Raw genomic sequence first — 24,021 nt, 5'->3', positions numbered from 1 at the left:
GGATAGATTTTATGTGTTTATATATTTTATGTTATGATATGTATGTATATTTATAAATATGTCTTGTAGTCATTTGGGGCTTATAGTTGCTTAGATAGCAAACACCAAGATTTTTTTCACTTTCATGGTTTAGAGTTATGATTTACCCTACCTCGACTAGTAGAGGAGCTAGATGGGTTATCATATACTACCATGTGATCTAACCTACCTCGATTAGTAGACAGACGACCTAGATGGTTTATCACATGCCATGCTAATGAGTTAACGGCTATTAATATTGTAGTACTATATGATATATGTTTTTATAGTCATATGTCTTATGTTTATGATATAGTCTTATGTTTATAATATATGATTGTTAGTAGATTTTCCTTGCTAGGCATTAGGCTCACTCCTTTATTTTAAGCTTGATGCAGGAAAATGAATATGGAAGGTGGAAGGATTCATGGCAGCTTAGCTTGTGTGTTAAGGAAGATTGGAATGAATGAACTACGTGTCGATCGAGGATGACGGTATTTAGTCTTTTGAATTATGTTTCTTTTGTAATTCCGCACTTAGTTTTTGAACAATTGAATTAAAGTTTATGTTTTATGTTTTACAAACAATGGGATCCCTTACCATATCTATCAAATTTTATATTTTTTTATACTATCTTGTATTTGATACAATATTTTGGCTTTTCAATAAAGATATGTTATTTCTTATGTTTGTATCAAAATAGCAGTAGCTATGTCTAGTAGTTTTAATGGTCCAAGGTCTTAGAAATAGTTGGGTCATTACAGAACTAGGCAAGCATGTCTTTTGCTTTGTTGAGGTAGGCGGTCATGCAAAGTTCATGAGCCTGGTATTCGTGAATGATTTGGTTGACCACTAGCTACGAGTCACTTCTGATCGTTAGGCACTAAGCTTTACAATTCCTTCGCCATGCGTAATCCTGCTAGTAACACCTCATACTCGCCTTCATTGTTTGTTGCAGCAAAACTGAACCTTAGCACGCAATGGATATGGTGGCTCTCCGGCGTTACTAGGATCAGGCCTGCGCTGGCATTGTGTTCATGGGAGGCACCATCCACATAAACTTTCCAATATTCTTCCCTCAGTCGATGACCACTATTCAAAGCCTTCAGTCGCTGATTGCATTCGACTATGAAATCGGCTAGGGACTGACCATTTATCATCGTTCTTGGCTCATAGGAAATCTCAAACTATCCTAACTCAATGACCCATTTCAATAAGTGACCTAAGGCATCAAGTCTCTGTAAGACTTGTCGGAGGGGTTGGTCCATTGATAACTCTTAAATAAAGAGTTATTTTTATACTTTTAAGCTTATAAATGAAGAACTAGGAAGAGTGATGTGTGTTTATTATTGTCAATTTTAGTTAATTTATTTTCCTTTTTGTGTTATAAATAAATTGTTGTGTCTTTTTAGTTTTTTCGAGGTGAAAGTAGGAAAACAATGAGTTTATGCGTGAATTATCTAAGGAGAAAGAGGAAAAGTAATTTGGTTTCAAAATAGTCTTGTATGTCCCTAAATTTCAGATTTTGTTGTAGAAGAGAAAATTTTGTTGGAGCATTTCCATCAGGATCCAAGTGGAGAATTTCAGCATATGAAGGAGAGCCACTTGGCACTTCATTAAGATCTGGAAAAGAGTGATGAGGTGGCAAAAATCAGAGGCATTATGCTATATTTTTTAAGAAGTATGCAAGGGAATAGAAGGGAAACTATTGTGTAGAGAGAATGAGGTCATTTTTGTACTTGGAGAAAAGGAGGTTTCTACCCTAGTTGAAAGAAAAGGAAAGGACAGTGACCATAGAGTACATTCAGCCATATTTAGAGAGAAACACCAAGTACATAGAAAAAACCCAGAAGTACAAAGATGGAAAAGAGGAAAGAATAAGAAGAAAAGAGGAGGACACTCATTTCATCATCATTTTTGTTGATTTCTTCTCCTTTGTTTGTTATTCTTTTTCTATTTTTCTCTAGTATTCTGGGTATGATTACTCATGGATTGATTTGAATTTGTATTTATGTTTCTTAATTTAGCCATGAACTAGATCTTTTGACTCTTGAATTATTAATGAAATCTAGTCTTAATTTTAAATTTCTAGCACTTTATTTTAGCAAAAATACCCATTGTTCATTCAAGTGTGTTTAATGCTTAATTTTTGTTGTTATTTGGCCATCAATGGCAAGATGTTCAATTATATTTGTGCTGCAAAGTTTGAATATAATGGATGAACTTGAATGACATAAGTAGAAATTCTTGTTAGGTTATGTTTTGTGAATAGCATCAGAATGTGTTATTTGTCATGTGTAACAATTATGAATTGAAGCTTAAAATTGAATTCTTAAGCTTTATTGGCATAAAAATATGTTTAATTAGGTAAAAGAATTAATACAATATGATTTGGTAAAGTTCTATGAACTTATCTTGAATTCTTATTAACTCAAGGAATTTTGCTAAAATATTGTTGCAGCAAACTGTTCAGGTCACTTGACATAGATGAATTTAATAATGTAAGCCCACTTCACCAAATTGATTTTCTCTCACTTTTAAATTGGCATATTAGTTTATTTTAAGCATTTTTAATTGATCTCAAGTAGTCTTAGTTTACAAGAATCACAACAATTAAATTTGTGTTACTGTTGAATTTGCTTGGTAATTAATTTGTGCATTTAGTTTTAATTTGCAATCCATGTGGAGACAAACTTGAATACTTATAACTTTGTTGCTTGTGTTTGTGACTGTGTACACTTGCACATCATAGACCAAATTATATCACAACACCTATCAACACCTTCATTGGATGAGCTTGGAAATATGGTCCAAGTTTTCAGGATGCCAACACTAAACAGTAGGCGAGCTTCTCCATCTGAGGGTATCATGCATCGGCATCTATCAGTCACTTGTTGACATAATAGATGAGATTTTGTACGTTACCCTCCTCTCGAACTAACATCGCACTCAATGCATGGTCAGAGACAACTAGATACAAGTACAAGTCCTCACCAATGATTGGTTTGGATAGTAAGGACAGTTGTGCCAAATGTTGTTTTATCGCCTGAAAAGTGTGCTCCCATTTTACCGTCCATCCAAATTTCTTACTTCCCCTAAGGAGGTGAAGAACGAAATGCACTTATCAATTGACTTTGAAATTAAGGGACTGAGGACAGCGACCCTCCCAGTCAAGCTCTGTATGTCCTTTGTTCTCTTGAGAGACTCCATATTAAAGAGGGCCTTGATCTTGTTAGAGTTTGCTTCGATTCCTCTAAAGTTGACGATATACCCCAGGAACTTTCCAGAGGTGACCCCGAATGAATACTTCCACGGGTTCAACTTCATATTGTACCGGTGTAGATTTTCGAAAGCCTTTTCTAGGTCAACTACATGGTCCCAGCCTTGTTGCGCTTTACTAGCATATCATCGATGTAAACCTCCATATTCCTTCTGATTTATCCTTGAAAATCTTGTTGACTAGTCACTGGTAGGTGGCTCCGACATTCTTTAACCCGAAGGGCATGACCCTGTAGCAATACAGGCCCATGTTTTTCATGAACGATATGTGCTCTTGATCTGGATGATGGATCACTATTTTATTGTATCCTGAGTAGGCATCCATGAATGACAGTAGTTCGTGTCCGGAGGTGGCATCGACAAGCTGGTCAATCCTCATGGCACGCTTTGTTGAGGTTGCTAAAGTTAATACATACTCTCCAGGTACCGTTTGATTTGCACACAAGCATCGGGTTAGTGACCCGTAGGGGATAGAAGGCCCCGAGGATGAAGCCATTCTCTTCCAACTTCTTTGCTTCTGCTTTCAGCACTTCATACCTCTCGACATCTAGGGACCATCACCTCTGGCAGACTGGGGGTGCCTTCGAGTCTACGTTCACGATGTGGCTAATGACTGACAGACTAATGCCTACCATGTCGGTGTTGGACCAAGCAAAGACATCTTGGTTCTTTCATAAGAAATCTATCAAGTCAGCCTTCACGTCGCTACTCAAGTTCTTCCCGACCTTCACCTTTCGGGTGGGGTCACCATCCTTTGATTCTACTTCTTTGAGCTCTTTGATCGGTCCAACCAATCTCTCTTCATCCTCAAATCAAGGTTCCAAATCCTCCCTGCTTTGGGACTCGTTTCATAAAGTGTGTGGGCTTGGGTCGCCATCGGTGACAATACCATTCCCATAGTCGCCATTGGCGACGTTGTCTCTACGATTGCTGTTGGTGACACCGTTTCTGCGGTCATCGTTGGTGACCACACCAGGGTTGGCCTCACCTATCAAACTTGTCTTTGTCATCGTGGTAGTCTTCTCTTTAAATAACTCATTTATAACTTGAAATCCTTGGTCATTAAAGATCATTTTTCCACAAGCAGCTCTTCCCTTTCTAGCTTTATTGATCGAGGCATTGTAACATTCACGTACCTCTCACTGGTTTCTTACACAGTCGATGCCTTCACTCATGGGGAACTTAATGGTGATGTGCCAAATGGACATTATGGCATGTATATCAATGAGTACCGGACGTCCTAGCACGACGTTGTACGTCGACGATCAGTCGATGACCACGAATGTCGTCATGCAAGCCTCTCTCTAAGGGGGATTTCCTAGAGTCAACGAAACTTGATGGATCCAATAAGAGCAAAGACCTCGCCATCAAAACCATAGATTGTGGTTGAGCACAGCGCAAGGTCGCGAACAAACAATTTCATTTTCTCTAGATATGACTTGTACACAATATTGATAGAACGTGTGTTGTCAACTAGAACTCTTAGCACCTTTAGGCTAGCTATTGTACCCAAAAAATACAAGCTCCATTGTCTTGTTCGTGGTACATCTGGAAGGAAGTTAATGAAGACTATTCAGCCCTTAGAGTTTTACGTGAGTTCTACGTGGAGTAGCTCGAGTAAATCCCAGAGTAGATTAAACATGGAGGAGATCACTAGTTTGAATTAACTGGGTATGATGGAGGAAGACTGGTGATACAAAGTTCATCTAAGTCATATCCCGAGCATCTCTGTGTTTAGGTCACCATATCCTATAAACTTCCAGCTCGAGGAGTGCATTCAAGTCACCGCAGATGCTTAGAATGCACAAGCTAGAATTCCTAAAGACTCGGAGATGTAACACGAATAAATAGCATGATGTAACTGTTGTAACCTCTGCCTGATAGACATATAATATCAGACAATTATTGCTTTTATTACATTTATTTGTACATTTTGGGAGTTACACAAGCTTGAATGTTACTCAGATGTAAATGGTCATGAATTATGTCCATTGATATCCTTTAAATAAAGGAGAAATGGACAGAAAAGGGACCAAATTTTGTATGCAAAAACTCTGCCAAAATTGTCTCAAACAATTTTTCCAAAGATCCTAAAGAGAATAACACAGACTCGTGGACTAGGTGAATTTTAATCACTGAACCACGTAAAATTTCTCGCGTGATATGTATTTACAGTTTCCTATAAAGCCTAATTCTCTATTTCGGACTTCTTAGTCGACTATTGGCAAAAAATTGTGTCAACATTAGCTATCTGAGCTGCGATGACCATGGGATTGTTGTGCAAGTAATGAACATGTCTCGAGTCTTTCCTGGTGAAGGTGATGTCTTGGTCTTCCATGCGTGAGACCTTGCTTGGTCTCTCTTCATTCATCATTACTTCGTCTGTTTGATGTCATAGCTCACGTGCATAGCTCTCCCGACACTTGTTACTGTCCCCTGCGAGTTGTGGTCCTCCAAAAATCATGAAAACAATGGCTATCATGTCTGCTACCTCGCCTATGTAGGGTAGAGACTGCAGTCCATATTCTTTCCCTAATCCACATTCTTTACTGCTTCATCTTCACCGGGTTCACATTCTTTACCGCCTCATCTAGCTTGATGAACTTATCTGGGCGGTCCAAGAAGTCATGCATCGAACTGGCTACTTTCTTGGTCAAGCTATTCCACGTAAAGCTTTGGACTCTGATGCTAGACATAATCGCCATTACCCGTCCTTCGTCACCAACGGTCTTGGCACGAGCGACTTCCTCTTGGAACCTCATGATGTAGTCCTTCAAAGTCTCCTTCTCGTCATGCTTCATGTTGGTGAGGTGGTTAGCCTCACGAGGATGGACACATATAGCATAAAACTACTAGTGGAAGTCTTCAGTGAGTTGTTCCCAGGAGACAATGGATATAGTATTATACTTCCAAAACCATTGCTTCGCGGCTCTGACCAGCATGGCAGGAAAAACCTTGCATCTTGCATTGTTTGACACCTTGTGAATCTCCATTTGAATATCGAAGTTGTTGATGTGCTCCAAGGGATCTCCTTTGTCATCGTAGGTTGCCATCAGTGGCATCCTAAAGTTATCTGGTAGCTGTGTGTTGGCGATGGCGGGAGAGAAGGGGCTTGCCGTTCTTGGATTCAAAGCGAGTTCACCATTCCTAGTCCCGCCCATCTCCCTGATCGCCCTTCTCAGTTCCTCGATCTGGGCAAGAACGGGATCATTGGTGACCAGGGCCTCTTAGCAATCGACGACTGGAACCCCTTGACCATTGGTGACTGGGGATCGCCCATAGTGCTCTCCATGCTCCTCCCTTCGAGCATTCAGATGTTCACGTAAGTCGCCATGGCTCTCATGCTGTCGAATATGAAGTGAAGGACTAGCTAAGCCTTCTCCATAGTCCCAAGACTGGGGTGGTCACTGTCCCCCCTTGTTTGGAGGCTAAGAAGGTCGCCCTGTCCGGAACCGAGATCTCTCAGGATCAAAAATGCTCTTGGAGTGGCAAGTAGTTGATTGCTCCACTCCTTCTCCATCCAAGGCATGGAGCTTCCTTGAAGGGGCCTGGCGATGCCTCACTACCATGCCTATGGCCTTCTCAAAGGCAAGGGTTGCCTCTAGTTGTCGTTATTCCTTGTCTCGTCGCTAGGCAGCCATCTCAACTATAGCAGCGGCGTTCATGGCGCATAACCATGTCATTTATTCTCTCATGGTGGCAACGTCCTCCTGTGTCGCCTTGGGGTGTTGTGGGAAGTGGTCACCCTTGCCTTCATCCATGTTCTTATGAGGGTCCTCCTCAACGTTCCTTAGAGAAGGAGGAGGAGGAGGAGGATTTGGTGGGGTCGCAAGGCTGTTCTCTTTAGCTGAACACGCCAAGGTGCCATGATCAGTGAGGGGGTGGGCCACCTTGGGTGGTAGGTGAGGAGATCTCACTCTGAGACTCACACTCTTAATGAAAGTACAAAAATGTTGACTCGTTTTTTCGTCAACATGCACAGATTAATAAATGAAGAGTTGTTTTGTGTGTAATATCTCAAAGCAGATCTTAATGATGAGCAATGAGATGAAGAAAAGAGAAATAAATGAAATAATAAATGAATGAGGCAAATATTTATAGCTGTTTATCCCAAACAAGATGACCTACGTCCACTTAAGTCAGTATTATTTATGAACTTTGAACCCTCAAGAACAAACTAATTTTGTGTCGCAGTTACAGTAATGGAGAGTAGAAGCTATCTCCAAAAATGAAAAGTTACTAACTTTTTCTTCTCTCTTTATCTGATTTTTATCCCTTTGTTACATTTCAGATTGCACTATTTATAGTCGTAGAGATTGAAAGGGCTAACAGTGGAACCTTGCTTCCCGATCAGGCTAAATTTTAGTATAGTTGGCTGAAGATAGGTATATGTCTCACCAAAAATGGTAATCTGATGTGTCCTCACTACTACAAAACTGTACTTAGATGACACACATGAGACGACGGTTTTAGTAGACCTGTCTTCTTATGTTAAAAATAAACATATGACGACTGACTCTCTAAAACCGTCATGCCATGCACAACAAAACTTACATTAGACAACAGTTCTTAGAAGAATGTCGTCACGTGTTTATTTTTAACACAATTAGACAGTTCTACTTAGACTGTTGTCTTATGTGCGTCGTCTTATTATTATTATTATTTAAGGCTTATTGAGATTTTTTCCCCCGAACTATTACCGATCCAAATCGTGCCCCCCGAATTTTTGAACTGGTTAAAAATTCCCCCTTAATTATTCACGTTACTGAAATGTGGGACTTCCTTCCAATTTCGCTAATGGAATGGTGATGTGGTAGTTTGGTGGCCGATGTGGTATTGCCACGTCAATGCTTCATTTATAATATAAATAATAAATAGTATTCTTGCCCCCGAACTATTACTATTACTAAATTGTGCCCCCTGATTTTTAAAAATTTACAATTAAACAATCTTTTTAATATTAAAAAAATTGAAAAAATCATTAAAATTAAAAAAAAAATTGATGGTGACAAAAAATTGGCTTGGGTGTTGGGCATGCGTCAGAATGAGGGTAATGACATCGTCGACAGACTGGGCTTATGCGGGTCCCTTGCGACATTCAACTTTGGTGTTGCCTATATCGCTTTAAGTTTTTATTTTGTATGATTTAATTTTAAAAAAATGATTTTTTAGTTTAATGTTTTTAATATTTTCTTTTAAATATTCAAAATATTGTTTTAATTTTAAATTTTAGAATTCGATGGGCATAATTTAGTAACTGTAATAGTTTGGGGGGTAAAAGCCTATCTATTTTTTAAATTATACAAGTAGCAATCTACATCAGCACTCCAGTGTCGCCATATCACTATTCTGTTAGTAAAATTGGACGGAAGTCCCTCATTTCAATAACATGAATAGTTCAGGGGGAATTTTTAACAGGCCAAAAAATTCAGGAGGCACGATTTGGTAGTCGTAATAGTCCGGAAAAAAAATCCTAATAAGCCTTTTTTTAAAAGGGTATTAATATATTTAATATTATTGGATCATATATATATTTTAATATTTATAAAAAATATTGTCTAGACATATCTATTAATACTTTAATTAGTTGTTAAATTTTTATATATAATATTATACTTTTAATTAATTATATTATATTAATAATACTTGAAACTTAAATCAAATAAAATCATGCATATGTCTAATATTAAGATATATTACTCATGCATATGTTTCTTATTTTTTTTAAACTAAAAATAATTTATATAAAAAAAATTTAATCCACTTGTAAAAAAAAGATTATTCCTTAAAAAAGAAAAAAAATGTTTACATGTTTAATATGTGATATAATTTTATTTTTTTAAAGTAATGAGTCATATACACGAAATTAATAAAACAAAACAATAAGAGACTCACTCAAAATAGCCCTCAATCGTCAAAAATAGCCCCAAATGAAATTTAACAAAACAAGAAAAATCCCTAATCTTTTAATTCTACCAGTTGGCTTCTCTAAAACTCACTCAAAATAGCCTCAATCGTTTTCCTCTCACGCTCACCAGCTCACCCACTCGATCAATTCTCTCTCGCACTCAGCCCTCTCGATTCGTTCTCTCACTCAGCCTCTGCAAGAACTCAGCTCTCGTCTCTCTCCATAACGTCGAGTTGCTCTCTTTCACACTCAGCCTCGGCAAGAACCAGGCGACCCCGCCGACACAAGAACTAGGCGACCCCGCCGACGCAAGAACCAGGCGACCCCCCCCCCCCCCACATCGACGCAAGAACCAGGCCACCCCCCACCGATGCAAGAACCAGGCCACCCCCCCCCCCCCCCCCACCGACGCAAGAACCAGGCCACCCTGGGGTAAACTAGGCAGACCTCCAATTGTTTATGAGGTAATTTTTTTTTATTCTTCGTACATTTTTTTCTCAAAAATCTGAGAGTAGTATTTCCTTTGTTTCACCATGTACATGTGCTTTTAAATTAAAGATGAGTTTCCCATTTCTTTCTTTTTGTGATCTTGAACTTTTTAAACTTTGGGTCTCTTTGTGGAGTTTTGTTTTGTTAAATCTTACCTTGATTTGTTTATAAAAATATAGAAGCTGTCCTGTATAGTAGAAGAGCTACTATTGGTACAAGGGCTAGTCATTTAGAACCTGCTTGGTTTAATAAGTAAGACTGTATGTATGGGTGTACTCTAAATCTTGAATATGCCTTATAGGTTTGCTCTTTTGTGTAATTGTTCTTTCGCAGACTCTTTCTATTAATTTAGGAATGTATTCACCAAATTTTATGAAAAATAAATTATAGGAACATTGCTTTTTACTTATCATAAACACCTACAAAGATAAAACATACAAGTTTTTCTTTGCTTAAATGGAATGCAGACATTTTGATGATAGAATTAATGTGCTAGAGACTAGTAGTATAGTAGTGGGATGATCGAGACATAACTGTCATATATCTGTTTGGAGTGTAAGAAAGGGGGAGATGTTGGTCAAAATGGCGAGACACTGAGACATATAGAGAAACACGGTTGTATGTGAAAAATATTTATTAGAAGTAATTTTGTTTGTTGCGCTCTGTATTTCTTTTGACATTGGTTTTAACACAATGAAATTTACTTGGTCAAACTTATGGTACGGAAGTAGAAAATAGAAAGAAAGGGAAACTTGTAATAGCTACTTTCAAAAGATCTATTGGGTCATTAGGGTCTGAGGTACATTTGAGTAGAGTGTACGAGTTTTTAACAAGGGAAGCATGGATCAAAATGATAAGCATCAAGCCAAACCAAATGATAGAGGCTAGTGAAAATTGACAATGAGATGGCTGCAAAGATTCATTGGGTTGAGTTAGATTTCAACTAGTTGATTTGACCGATCCACTTTAAAATGACTGTCAAGTTTGTAGGCTAATGTAGATACATCTAACCTAGCTACCTAGAAAAGGAAAAATTAATAATAATGAAGAGTGGTAAACAGAAAATGTTGAAGGACTACTGGGCCGTATTCATAACAGAAAATGTTGAAGGACTGTTGGGCTGTAGTAAACAACTGTGTTTATTTTAAAGCTATATTTATTTACCTAATTTCTTAAATAGATACTAATATGATTAGGACCAGACTTAGAAGGATCATCTGTTAGGCATATGAATCCTATTATTTCCAGATTTTATGTTTTCTCCCTCTTTCTTTTCCGTGTGCTTTCCTCTATTTATTAGTGGTTTGTGATGAATAAAAGATAGATTATTGAGATTTGAGACCTAATAGCTTAAAGGAAATAAACATGAGACGATTTTGGTAAAAGCCAAGATGGTCTGAACTTTTAATAGTCTTGTTGATAGCTTTGGCAAACTTCATATTCAATTTGGAAGCTCTAATGACATTAACTTTTTTGTTGTGCATGTTGTAGCTCTGGAGAACAGTACTACTCAAACGCGTGGTGGTGTATACTGGTTGATATTACCTGTAGGATGTAATACACTTTTTTCCCTAGCAACTATTTTTTCTATGGTCCACGCCCTACTTTCAAGTTTGTTAAGTGGAAATGAAACATTGCATGCTTTTCTTTGATAGAATATTCATGAATGTATTTCCTCTGTCTTTGCATTCCTTAGTTCAATTGATTTTTTTTTTTCAATCTGAACAAAAAAAGCTTCACTTCAATAGACCTTTTTTTTTCTCAGTTCTTTATGTATTCAAGGTGTTTCTTACGTGCGTCAATTATACATGTTGGCCTTGCACTTGGTTTCTGGCACTGAACTACCCTTAAGAATTTCTTATTACTGATTATTCTTTCAAATTGCATACACCAAGTTCAATTGTAGTAAAACTGAAAATGAGGTCTTTGTAAAGTCAGTAGAATTTTTTATTTCTTTTGATATTGGTTTTACAATTCTTGTAAATTAGCATGATGTGTTTCCATGGCTTCATGCTTTATACGAAATTTTACATACTTAGATCTTGGCTCATCATTCTGGGGAATGACTTTGATACTCGCATCAACAAATCTCCTCACTGCGAGAATTGCTGCTGGTTGTTTAATTGTTGCTCTATTTGTGGTGCTCTGTATTGCTAAAAACGTAAGATTGCTATTTCATATATTAGATAGATTGATTAACTAAATCTGTATAAAGTAAAGAGGTATTGGGGTAATTCAAGTGGGTTAGCCTCATGATTTGCTTTCATTAGGTTAGGATTGGATTCCTTATGGGCACTTGTCTAACGCTTTGCTAGTGTTCTTTTCTCTGTCAAATATTACAGAATTCAGCTGGAGGACATGCTATATTGATAAAATATATGTACTAATTGTACCACAATTCACTGTATGATTGATTATAATGTGAATGAATCCGCTCATGTAAGGAGCCACAGATCTGTTAAAAGCTGGTGGTTCATCTGTTATTAGCATATGATTTTAGATATTGAACTATACTAAGCAGGCGTTATCTGATAGTTGTGTTACATTTATTGATGTTGTTCTGATTTTTGATAGGCTGCTGGTAGCTCTAGTGCGCTTTTCTTCACCGCTGCGGCTCAAAATTTGTTAGGCATTAAATTGGCTGAGAAAGTTGGGGTGGTAATTCCAAACATTTGGATGACTTGGTTCAAGGTTGCCAGTGTACCTGCCATTGTTTCGCTTCTAGTTTCACCACTAGTTTTATACATAATTTATCCTCCAGAAACCAAGGACATTCCTGAAGCCCCTGCTATGGCTGCCAAGAAACTGGAAAGCATGGGTGCTGTTACGAAAAATCAATGGATTATGATTGGTACAATGCTTCTTGCGGTATCCTTATGGGTCTTTGGGTATGTCCTATGGCTTTTGCTTAACTAATTTTAATTTGTTCATTACATGATTATGTCATGATACCATCAATTTGAATAATTGGTTTTAGCTTAGAATTCTTACAAGTACACTCGGTGACAGAAATATCTCAATATGTTTTATATCTTCTGTACGCTATAGTTTTTCACTTCTTACCATTGATTTTTGTTTTCTTTTTTTATTCTCCACCTTAATTGTGCTGAGCATATTTTAATATCATAAGCAATGCACTAATTGACTATTTAAATCCATGTTGGTTTCTGATTCACAGAGTTTATCTGGTATTCTTGCAGAGAAACTATCGGCATACCAAGTGTTGTGGCTGCAATGATTGGTTTATCTATACTTCTTTTGACAGGAGTCCTTGATTGGAGTGACTGTTTAAATGAAAAATCAGCATGGGATACCTTGATTGGTTTACCATTTTCTGATGCTTACTGGTTGACTCTATCAGGATTCATCATTTTCCTTGCTTTAATTTGGGTTCTGCAAGAAATGACAACAGTCCGTATTCTCCGTTTCGTTATTCTCTTTATAGGTACTTTTTTATCTTATTATTTTTGTGGCAAAACTCCTTTATTAGTTTTTATACTTATTATCACATCTTTTTGGATGGAGATTTACAGCTGTAAATGTTTGATTTGGTTAATTGCAGGTGTGATGAACAGCTTGTTTTCAGTATATGGTATGTACCACCACTCATCTTTAGCAAGTAACCTATTGATTACCAATTCTACACTTGTGTTTGATATTCAAATACATATGACAGATATCTATGATGATTTAATATCTCGAAGAGTCAACTCCAGTGATGCTGAGAAGTTTGCTGAAATTTGTCCTTGTTGCAATGGAGTTGGATGGGGAGTCATATGGTGAGCATGTTGTTTAAAACTCATTTATATTAATCTTTTTATTAGTCCCTAAGCATTTGTAAAAAGTTGAGTTGGTTCAGAATTTTAAATTCAACGACATACCATAACTTTCAAAAAGTCTTAATCTTTAACATGGCTTTCCTTTAAAAAAACTTAACAGAAATGGCACATCATTAGTCTCTACATTTTGAAAATATCATTTAATTATTCCCCAAACTTTCGAAATGTTGTACCTTTAGTTTGTAAGATGTGTCATTCTATATTAAGCTTGATTGAAACTGTGATATTATCTTGGTCTGCGAATATTTGGTCGTCAAATCAATTTTAATGATTCTAAAGTTTAGGGATCAGGATGTAATCATGTATCATCTTGTATAGTTGAGATCACATTTCAATAAGGTAAACTTGTAAAAGAGAGCATGTATATTTTCTCCATGTAAAATTATATTTTGCTAATCTTAATGCTTTGCTTACACTTGCAGGGGAATGATATCATTTACATTTCTTTGTGGATCAATGTATTTGGGACTTGTCATCTTATCATGAGGTACAACCTGCTTTCTTCTAGTGTTTGCAATGATTTAACATATATTTATATTTGATGAGAGAAAACATATATTGCATTTATAGCCTATAATTTATAGGTACAATGTCATTTGTGAAATATCTTTCTCTGATACTTGTGGCATAATTGTATTAAATTGTTTAGTTCACTATTACTGTCATTCAACTTTATTTGTAAACTGACCAGTATTTTGTTGAAATTGTTTGTTGGTTAGTGTGGATACTTTCAATTTATGCTGGATAATTGAAATTCAATACCATGTATTACATTGTTAGGATATTTACTATTAAATTAATGTTTTCAGCTTAAGAAGCTTATATATTTTTTCTCCCCACACATTTATGTTGTTTGAAGAGACCTTAAAATTTTCTTAGTACTTGATGTGTCAATGGTAATTTACTTTATAATTGTTGAAAATATATTTTCCAATAACAACCCTGGACAACAATAAAATAAATAATAATAATAATAACAATATATGTGTATGTTCTCCTATTTAAATCATTTCATTGGAATGGATTTATGTTCCTCAACCGCACTATTAGACTTGTTTTGTGCTAGACAGCAAATTAAAATGGAAAGCAAACGAGATTGTGTGATTTGCTTAGAACTTGGAGATTTATTATTCTGGCAGTTTTCTGTGAAGAATGTTAGCTAATCTTTAATAGCTTCGCTGTTTAAAGATTTATTTTATGGCTAAATTTGTTTTTTTTTTCTTTTTTCTTGTTCTTTCCTTTTCAGGATTAGAGTCTTGGGTCCAAACTCATCTTGGGGTTGCAGAGAACTCATATATATGTGTTTCATTCCAAATTTTGTAGCCTGATTCAATTGATACTAAAAAATATTTATGCCTTCATTCTTTTAACCCTTTTTATTGAGAGTTACATGTGATTATTTTCGTAATTTTTTATAGGAGCTTTTTATTTTACTCATATATATCTATTCTTGTAGAGATTGGAGAGTGATTTAAACAATTGACATGAACTGCTTAATCCAATGTGTATTCTTGTAGAAGAGCTACTATTGGTTTGATTCTTCTTGTTCTTGTTCAATGGCAAAGTATTATTGTAGTATTTGCAAATTTTTTGATGATGAAAGGTATGCACCTTAATTTCTATTGGAGCAACTTAATCATCAATATGTTCAGGTATTATACTAGTTTTAGCATTCACGTGCTTGCAATCAGATTTTGATTTTAAATCTTTCATTTATAGTTGCATCTTCAATATTATTTTACCTTGAGGAATATTATTGGACATTTAGATGAAATTATTCATTTTAACTTGGCGTTATTATATGCCTTTCTGATTGAAAAAAATTTAGACTTCAGAAGCATGCCATATATGTACTTGTTACCATTTATTTAACTTTCCCTTTGTATGATAGCATAACAAAACACTTTTAGTACTTAGGCCATTGTAGAAGTAGAACTGTTAATTAGGCAATTATAATTGTTGGTACTTATTATCACTTTCTCTTCTTTTCTGGAAGAGAAATTATTCTCACATGATTTTGACATATTATTGCAAGTGCTTCAAACTTCGTAAGGTGCTATTTTCAGACTTCCTGGAGTACTCCAGTGTGATATCGACCTCTCTCCTAAGATACATCCTAGCCAACATGGAAGTTTATTTATTTAGTTTTTTCTTTTTCTTTTTTCATGGAATTACGCCAGAGACTAGAGTGTTTACTCTATAACTCTTATGGACTTGCTTGGGCAATTCACTGCTTTGTTAGGCAATTATGCTAGAAAATATAGAAATGAATTATCCATGTCAAAGACTTATTATTAGGTGAATTTTAAGAAGCATGGCATTAACTTTCTAGAATGGATATGAAGGTGCAAGGGAAAGATCAGCAATACGTTAAATTTGTTGCAGAGCAGCTGGGCCTGGATGGTTCATATGTTCCTCGTACTTATATTGAACAGATTCAGCTGGAGAAACTTGTAAATGATGTTATGGTATGACTCTTATTGGCAACGATGCACTCTACAGCTTCTGGATGAGTGAGTGGTACTAACATGCTTAATCTACAGGCACTGCCAGATGATTTAAAGACAAAACTCAGCATAGATGATGATTTTGCTGCAAGCCCTAAAGAAGCTCTTTCCCGAGCATCAGCAAATAGAAGAATGAAGCATCTCGGCCGGTACTCTCAATTTTTCTACAATTTGATATATTTTCCATCTAAATTGAGAGAAAATAAGAAATGGAAAAGAAAATATATGAATAAGTGTGGAAATTGAATAAATGACCAAGAAGCCAAAGAAAAAGGGTTTCATTCATCATATGTACTAATCTAGCACTGGTCATTTTTTAAAAACCTCGGTACAAGAATCCAAAACTATAACCATTTCAGTTAGTGAGAGCTTGCAACAGTTTTTATGGGTACATCCCCTGGTTGGAGACACTATTATTAGCTCTGTTTGATCCAAATGATTGTTCTATTAGACTGAATTGTTATGTAATGTCTTAACTAAAGTGTTATTTACACATGAAGTTCTTAAAAAATTAAGGGCTTTTAGCAGTGTAATTCAATAATTTGTGAAATTACTGAAAATGTGGGGTGGTGATTTATCCCTCACTGTGTATCTCTATTTTGGCAGAGGTATGTCACAATCATATTCAAATCAGAGAGACAAGACTATGGCCAAGCTAACTAAACTGGCTGTTAACCACAGAAGGTTTGATGGAAGGGCCCCAGATTCACCTGCACCACTTTCAAACCAGGTAAATGGTTTTTGCCTCTATATAATCAGAGCGATAAATTATGTTGTTTATTCAGAAAATGAAAAGGGAAATAGACAATCATAGAGTTCTTAAGAATTTTTTTTTTATTTAGGTTAACAAGAAACTGAATTGTGTAGTGGGCATAGGAAAGCATCTGAATTGACTCTTAACTTACTATGACAAGAATAATCCATATAATGTATATCAAATATTAAAGTTCAAAAGTGGGTTGACTTCCTAATGATAATGGAATGAAACATGAATGTAGGCTATGTGGCTTTGCTTTTCATCCATCAATATTTTTTTTAATTTTTGGTCTCAGGGAATTATAACTCAACTTTCTGAACAAATTTCTACTCTAAACGAAAGGATGGATGAATTTACATCTCGCATTGAAGAATTGAACTCCAAATTCTCTGTCCGGAAAGTCTCAGCCAGCCAACAAAACTTGGCTATGCAGGCTGAAACCTACAATGGTTCGGGACCCACTTCTCTTTATGTCACCAGATTAAGTAATGGTTCTTTGACTGGTTCGCTCCTGCCCAATTCTTCATCTTCTTCTCAATTGACTAAGGAGTCCCCACTGATGGAAGAGGTGATGAGTCTGACTACTGTTTTAAAATTTGGCAAGATAACAATAATCAAGCTTAGTTTTTAATTTCTGACTTAGTTTTTATTTTGTGTTTTGTAGTGTGGTGGAAAGAATACATATACACTTGGTGAAATTAATGAAACTCGAAATGAATGGGCAGCCAAGCTTCTTGAGCGGATGAGTCATAGTTAGAGTAACTTTTGAAATCAAAATTAAAAAATATACTAATTGTAGTGTTTAGTTAGTACTTACATAGTTATTCCAAGTGTATATTTTGATATTGTAATTTTAGATTTGGAACATACTGAGTTCTATTGATTTTGTCTGCCTATTGATTATGTCTGAACTATGTTGTAATTACACAGGAAATTATGAATGAATATAGTGGTTGAAAATAGAGAAATGAAAAAATTCTCATATTCTACATGGGACGTCGGTCTCCATGAACTTGTCGTCTTATGTATTGTAGGGGACGATGCTTGCACATAAATTGTCATCTCATGTACTGCAGGAAAATGACGCTTTAGTAGGAACTGTCGTCTCATTTATTACAGTAGATGACGCTTGCACAGAAATTGTCGTCTCATGTACCACAAGAGACAACGTTTGTATAGGACCCATCATCTCATGTACGACAAGAGATGACACTTTTATTTCAACTGTCGTTTTATGCTTTACATGGCATGACATTGCATGGGACGACGGTATTAGAACCGACGTATGAGAGTCCATACGACGGTTTAAAACCATCGTCCCATGTCAATTTTGTAGTAGTGCCTGTTCATTTAATGGTTGCAGGTGCACTCTGGTGCAGAATGAGGCTTCGGTGGCAAGGGCCATTGGCGAGCAGTGAGGGCCCTTGGCGACCGACAACTAGCGAGGGCCTCGAGGACCAGCTACTATTGATGATGACTTTAGCTGATCCTCATGATCTGTGTTGGTCTGACTTGTGCGTCTAGTTAGGGAAATTATCTAGGGCCATTTTCTTCTTATGATTGGTATCGACGTGGCCATATGGGGATCATGTGGCTTCATGCGATGGGAGAAGTAGGCCAGTTCTGGTGAGTCCTGCCTCTTCTTGTGTATTGGGGAAGTGGCGAGGCCCAGTCCTCATGGCGGCTGGTGGTGATTTTTGTGTCCCGACACATTGTCTTAACACATCATCGCTTTGCAGGCCACCACATGGAAGTGTCGAATTCCGAGTATAACACCAAGTCATTAGGTAACATATTAGGGTAACATTAGTGGATTAATACTGTTGACTCATTTTTTCATCAACTTGAACGAAGCAATGAATGAAGAGTTGTTTTGGGTGTATAATTTGGAGTGATATCTTGGTTGTGAATAGTGAACCAAAGAAAGAGAAATAAATACAATAATAAATGAAAGAGACACATGATTATAGTGGTTCGGCCCCAAAAAGATGACCTATGTCCACTTTAGTCAGTATTATTGTTCATGGACTTTGAACCCTTAAGAACAAGTACAATGAGTTTGATCTTGCTCTTGGGGCAGTTACATCCATGAAGAATGAGAGCTCTCTTGAAGATGAATAGGTACTAACTTAATGAGCCAACTAGCAAGTTTCGACTAGATCTAGATTGATCCGATTATATTCTCATTTTCATTCTCCCTCTTCTTTTGCATCTTGATTTTCACTATTTATAGTCGCGGAGATGGGAAGAGCTGATGGTGGCAACTGGTTTCCCGATCAAGCTACTTTTAGGTACACTTTGACGAAGGTAAGATACTATCTCACCAAAAATGGTAATCTGACATGTCTTGTTTATGAAGGGGTTGAAGGCGCACTCTAGTGCGAGAGGAGGCTCGGGGGGCGATGGCACAGACCCTTTGGGCCAAGAGGATCGGCAAGGTACGAGGGAGCATGGAGATGGCATGCAGGGGCCTACGGGCACAAGGGCTCAAGGCAATGGTGCAAGCCCTCCGAGCCGAGGGGTTTGGTTAGGGCATGACGGCTCGAGGCAATGGCACGAGCCCTTTGAGCTATGGGGACAACAAGGACGCAAGGGTGCTGGTGTGGGCCCTCTGAGCCGAGGGGATCGACAAAGGCACAAGGGCACTAGGCGATGGCCCTGGTGCAAAGGCTCGAGGCAATGGCGCGAGCCCTCCGAGCTGTGGGGATTGGCGAGGGCGCAAGGGCACAAGGTATTGGCACGGGCCCTCTAAGCTAAGGGGATCAGTGAAAGCAAAAGGATGCTAGACAATGGCACGAGGCAATGGTGCAGGCCCTCCGAGTCGAGGGGATCGGCAGGGGTGCGAGTACAAGGGTGCAAGCCCTTTGATCTGAGGGGATCGATGAGGGTGCAGGGGCGCGAGGTAATGGCGCAAGCCTTCGGAGCTGAGGGGATCGGCAAGGGTGTGGGGGTGCAAGTCCTTGGCATAGGCCCTCTAAGTCGAGGGGATCAAGGAGGATGTGAGGGTGCAAGGTGCTGCTGCGAGCCCTCTGGGTGGAGGGGATCGATGATGGTGCAACGGCGCTAGGCAACGGCTCGAGCATGCACCCTCCAATCCATGGGGATTGATGAGGATGCAAGGGCGCAAGGTGCTTGTGTGGGCTCTCCGAGCTAATGGGATTGACGAGGGTGCAAGGGCGCTAGACAATGGTGCGCGAGGGCGCGAGTCAATGGCGCAGAGCCATATGGATACGAGGTAACAGTGTAAGCCCTCTAAGCTGAGGGGATGGGGAGGGCGTAAGGGCTCGAGTGCGAGGGAGTGAGTGCGAAGGCGTGAGTGCGAGGGTGCGAGTGTGAGGGCGCGGGCCCTTCGAGCTGAGGGGATCGACGAGGGTGTAGGGGTGCGAGGGCGCAAGGTAATGGCGCGGGCCCTCAAGATGAGGGGATCAACGAGGGTGCAAGAGGGCAGGGGCACGAGGCGCAGGCACAAACTCTTCAAGCTGAGGGGATCGGAGAGGATGCAAGGGCGCGTGGCATGAGGGTGATGAGTCGAGCAACGAGCTTCGCAAGGACTTAGCTTCCTGAGCCACTTTTCTCGCTATGATCTCGAGACTTAGTTACTCAATTTGTCACCTCCCCATGCGATGATGTGCATACCATCGCTGATTCTTGATGTTTGTGCCTTTAATAAAAGGTGATTCCACCATCTTCTCGGTTGAGCCACCGGGATCATGGGCCTCCTCGCCACTTTGGGGATGGAAGGTGAGAAACATAATATTTTCTTTGCTATTTGTGTTTGTGGACTATTCACTTTCACAAACAGAGAGCAGGCTCTTCATGCTTGATTATTTTTTAACTTTGGATGCTGACCCTTTGTATGTTGCTTTTTTCAGGTATCCTCGCAGAGTAGCAGTTTCCAAAGAGTGTTGCTAGTTAGATCATCATGGTCCCTCAGAAACCTCCTCAAGATCAGGCCTGTCTGAGGCGGGGAGTGGTCTACCTAACTATAGTGGACTCGGGGTTGTCCTCAACCGATGGCTATGCCGAGGTCATTCAGTAAGTCTGTGATACAACTCCTTCATCATTCAAAGGCAATTTCAGCACATTTCCATCCAACATGACTGAGGTCCAGTTGAACCAGATGATCGCCCATCACAACTTATCGGACATGCTCGAGTATAGGCTTCCCATGCCCACTTAGCGTGCTGACCATCCTCACGAAGGGGTGGCAGGCATGTATTCCCATTCATTGTAATCCTTGGCCCATACTCCCAATACATGATTACATACTTAGTGTTGCGGACTATTTTCAGGTGTTTCCATTTTAGTTAGGTATGAATGCCTATCAAGTTATTATTGGACTCAACATATTGTTTAGGACCATCGGTTGGGAACCTCCAATGCCCCGCGAGATTCTTTACCTTTATCGCCTTCAGTTCAATTTAGAAAGGAGGAGAACCGACTTCTACCATATCCACACTTAGAATATTGTGCCCCCACTGGTGGTTATTGGGAAATCTAATGGGTAGTATGCCTACGGATACTTTTTCACCACGAGTATCAATTCCGTCTGCAAGGCTTTCCAACAAGTTGGTGAGTTGAATCACTACCTACTTTATGAAGCGTTGTTTTGAAGTCCTAGTACACCGCTCTTGCTGATGGGTGTGGGAGCTCTTGCCAATGGCGACCGACGAGCTCCATATGTACGTAGCGAGGGTCGCCTGACTAGTCTTTTTTTGTCTCATCCTGACACATTTTTTGTTTTTGTCAGGTACCCTTACTTGTTCGACAGCATGGCTTGGCTACAAGAAGCGCCTGGAGTATTTTCAAGCCCAGATCCCAGCAAAGTACAAGACTGCACACTACCTCCTTAATGATGACAACCTGTGGATCTGTGGCTTTCTAAGGGCAAACTAGTCACTGAATCTAGCAGGTCCTCTCCACCTGCTTAGTGTGTCATCCTGAGGAATTTTCCCGCCGTTCACATTTGCGACATTAATGTTGGGGAGCCTGGAGCCCCGACTCATCGCGACATAGGCAGTGGGATATTGAATCTTGTGGTAGGAGTCCCTCGACTCCTCGCCCTATGCTTTTGTCGATTTGGGATTTTGGCGGTACTTCGGCATCATCAGCCATCGGCCCTTACGGGGCCTCGCCTGTAGTTGGGCCTTCAAAGCCTGTTTTGGGGCAAGGGGAATCTTCGTGGTCCTCCTTGCAAGCTCATTTCCAGATACAGTGGGGTGACTTACTAGCTGCTACCCAGGCCGAGCTTACACCGCTTCCCTTTTTTTTTCTACCAGCTCTGGAAATCGCAAGCCCAGTACGGGCGATGAGGCATCCATGCGATCCCCCTAGGGAACTGGGCCAACTTGACCTTTTTAGATCCCCAACCAAGTGTAGGAGCGCCTTCGAGCGGGCCACCAGGTTCTTTTCCATAGGATGCTCCACCTCCCGCGACATCGCCAAGCCTCATGCCCTCCAGCGCACCGACATCTTCAGAGTCGCCTCCTCCTGCAGCCTTTCAGGCAGACATGGACATGGCAAAGGGTATGCTAGAGTCTGTGGCATTGGGTCCTCTCATACTCCGCAGCTGGCCATTGGTGACCATAGGCTCTTCTTTAGACTTATCCTGTCAGTAGATCGAGAACATTGTCATGGTAACTATTTTGACTTGTCTTATTTCCTTCCCCATACTTATATTTCACCTTTTATAGTCAATATTTTTGTGATTTGTTAAATACAAAGGATAAGTGTTAATATACAAGCTAGGTATAAACACTTAGTGAACTTCATATAGTGTAGGTGTGAAATTTGAGTTTCAATTGTAGGCACTTTAAAAATGTGTTTTTGGGGTTCAAAGTGATACATGGAGGTATCTAAGGATCCCCAAAACATTTGGTAGCATTTGGAGCAATTTTAGGATCATTGGAAGGTTCAAAAGTCAGAGAGGGTGATGATGTGTTGCCTCCTAAGAGGTGTTGCATCGCCTAAATGCAAAGGGGCTTAAAAGCCCCAGCAGGCAATACATCATATACATACAGGTGATGTATCACCTGACGTGTCCATATAAACATGTAAAATGAGCTCCAAATGACAAGTTAATTATCTCTAATCCTATTGGTTAGACCTAATGACGGTGCCTACACTATAAAAGGGTCCTCATAAAGTGTTGGAAGACTTTATTACTATCTCCAATCTTTCGCTAACATCTCTCTCTCTAGCTTTCAAGAATCTCTAGTTTTCTCGAAGAAACTCAAAAATAAAGTTTTTGACTTTGTTAGTTTAAGACTTGTTCAATCCCAATCCTCATTTCTTCTTAGAAAAGGCCTTAAGCATCAATGGTGGCTAGGAAATTGAGATTTATGACAGCGGTACGATTCATGTATAAGCCTTGGTTTTGTGTTTTCCATTTGTTGAAGGAAAAGTTCAAAATGGTGGATTCAACAAGGGTTTTGTAGGTTCATCAAAGTTGAAGAAGATTGTTCTACAAGTAGGGTTTGCATCATCTTTCTCAATCTTTCTTTAGTCTCTATCCACCATTAATTTGTGTAGATTCTAGTTTTTGTGGTGGTGTAATCTCACTCTCTCCCAACATTTTAATTCTCTATAATATGAGATAGAATATCATGGAAGAATCTAACTCTTTTTCGACTTTGAAGTTCATGACTCAAGACTTTGTAAGATTGGATATGTTTGATGGGACTAACTTTATTCGTTGGCAAGACAAGAGTTGTAACGCCCTACTTCCTTAGAGCCGTTACTGAGTGAGTTTTTAAGACAAAACAGTGTGCAAAGAACTCGCTAACCGAGGTTTTGAAACAAAAGTGTGACTAATTAAAAGTTAAGGCTGTAATCTTAGAAAATGCGTCGTTTCATTAAAACTTCTATTATTAAACATTTGGGATCCCAAAATAAGGTTTGAAAACTAATCACGTCTTGAAATAAGGTTACATTTTGAGAAATCATAAAATCATAGATTATTACAGCCATTTACGAATAAACCCCCAACCAAAGCAGTCGGGCAGGCCAAACATGTACGCGTCGCTTCACGCTCTCCGTACTCATGGTTGGTTGACTCAGTCATTGCCCTTACCTGCAACACAGAGCACCCGTGAGCCGAAGCCCAGCAAGAAAACTCATGCAGAACATAACATATGCATTTATACAATTTATCATAACAGATAATCCACATATAAACAAGTCAACCATTAGACTAAGCAAACACGGCCATGCCGCCACAGAGGC

The 24,021-nt window shown here is 38.8% G+C and overlaps 2 protein-coding genes across 3 annotated transcripts; both read left to right on the top strand.

Annotated features, from left to right (window-relative positions):
* Positions 1–9,599: 9,599 nt before the first annotated feature.
* On the top strand, positions 9,600–15,512 carry LOC133800617 (dicarboxylate transporter 2.1, chloroplastic-like). Of its 2 annotated transcripts, XM_062238621.1 has the most exons (8): positions 9,600–9,669; positions 11,186–11,248; positions 12,269–12,582; positions 12,895–13,139; positions 13,257–13,286; positions 13,371–13,473; positions 13,956–14,020; positions 14,780–15,512. In XM_062238621.1, the coding sequence occupies exons 3-7, from the start codon at positions 12,371–12,373 to the stop codon at positions 14,017–14,019; spliced, it is 654 nt and encodes a 217-aa protein (XP_062094605.1). In that variant the 5' UTR covers positions 9,600–9,669; positions 11,186–11,248; positions 12,269–12,370; the 3' UTR covers position 14,020; positions 14,780–15,512. The 2 variants fall into 2 exon arrangements, with proteins under 2 accessions (XP_062094605.1, XP_062094613.1); XM_062238629.1 differs by lacking the exon at positions 13,257–13,286 and having other exon boundaries at positions 14,780–14,974.
* A 338-nt stretch (positions 15,513–15,850) lies between these two features.
* On the top strand, positions 15,851–17,788 carry LOC133800629 (inorganic pyrophosphatase TTM2-like). Its single transcript, XM_062238643.1, has 5 exons — positions 15,851–16,001; positions 16,077–16,189; positions 16,647–16,770; positions 17,093–17,365; positions 17,462–17,788. The coding sequence occupies exons 1-5, from the start codon at positions 15,867–15,869 to the stop codon at positions 17,552–17,554; spliced, it is 738 nt and encodes a 245-aa protein (XP_062094627.1). The 5' UTR covers positions 15,851–15,866; the 3' UTR covers positions 17,555–17,788.
* The last annotated feature ends 6,233 nt before the right edge of the window (positions 17,789–24,021 follow it).

This window comes from Humulus lupulus, chromosome 1 (genome assembly GCF_963169125.1).
Source record: "Humulus lupulus chromosome 1, drHumLupu1.1, whole genome shotgun sequence".
NCBI lineage: Eukaryota > Viridiplantae > Streptophyta > Magnoliopsida > Rosales > Cannabaceae > Humulus > Humulus lupulus.
This window is presented reverse-complemented; position numbering and strand designations above follow the sequence as displayed.

What these genes read in the sequence shown, in the direction of transcription:
- LOC133800617 (XM_062238621.1), top strand. Translation starts at nt 12,371, where the DNA reads ATGACTTGGTTCAAGGTTGCCAGTGTACCTGCCATTGTTTCGCTTCTA. An exon ending in GTATCCTTATGGGTCTTTGG is followed by an intron (nt 12,583 to 12,894) that starts GTATGTCCTATG and finishes GTATTCTTGCAG; the next exon opens with AGAAACTATCGGCATACCAA. An exon ending in TTTCGTTATTCTCTTTATAG is followed by an intron (nt 13,140 to 13,256) that starts GTACTTTTTTAT and finishes GGTTAATTGCAG; the next exon opens with GTGTGATGAACAGCTTGTTT.
- LOC133800629 (XM_062238643.1), top strand. Translation starts at nt 15,867, where the DNA reads ATGGATATGAAGGTGCAAGGGAAAGATCAGCAATACGTTAAATTTGTT. An exon ending in CTGCACCACTTTCAAACCAG is followed by an intron (nt 16,771 to 17,092) that starts GTAAATGGTTTT and finishes TTTTGGTCTCAG; the next exon opens with GGAATTATAACTCAACTTTC. An exon ending in AGTCCCCACTGATGGAAGAG is followed by an intron (nt 17,366 to 17,461) that starts GTGATGAGTCTG and finishes TGTGTTTTGTAG; the next exon opens with TGTGGTGGAAAGAATACATA.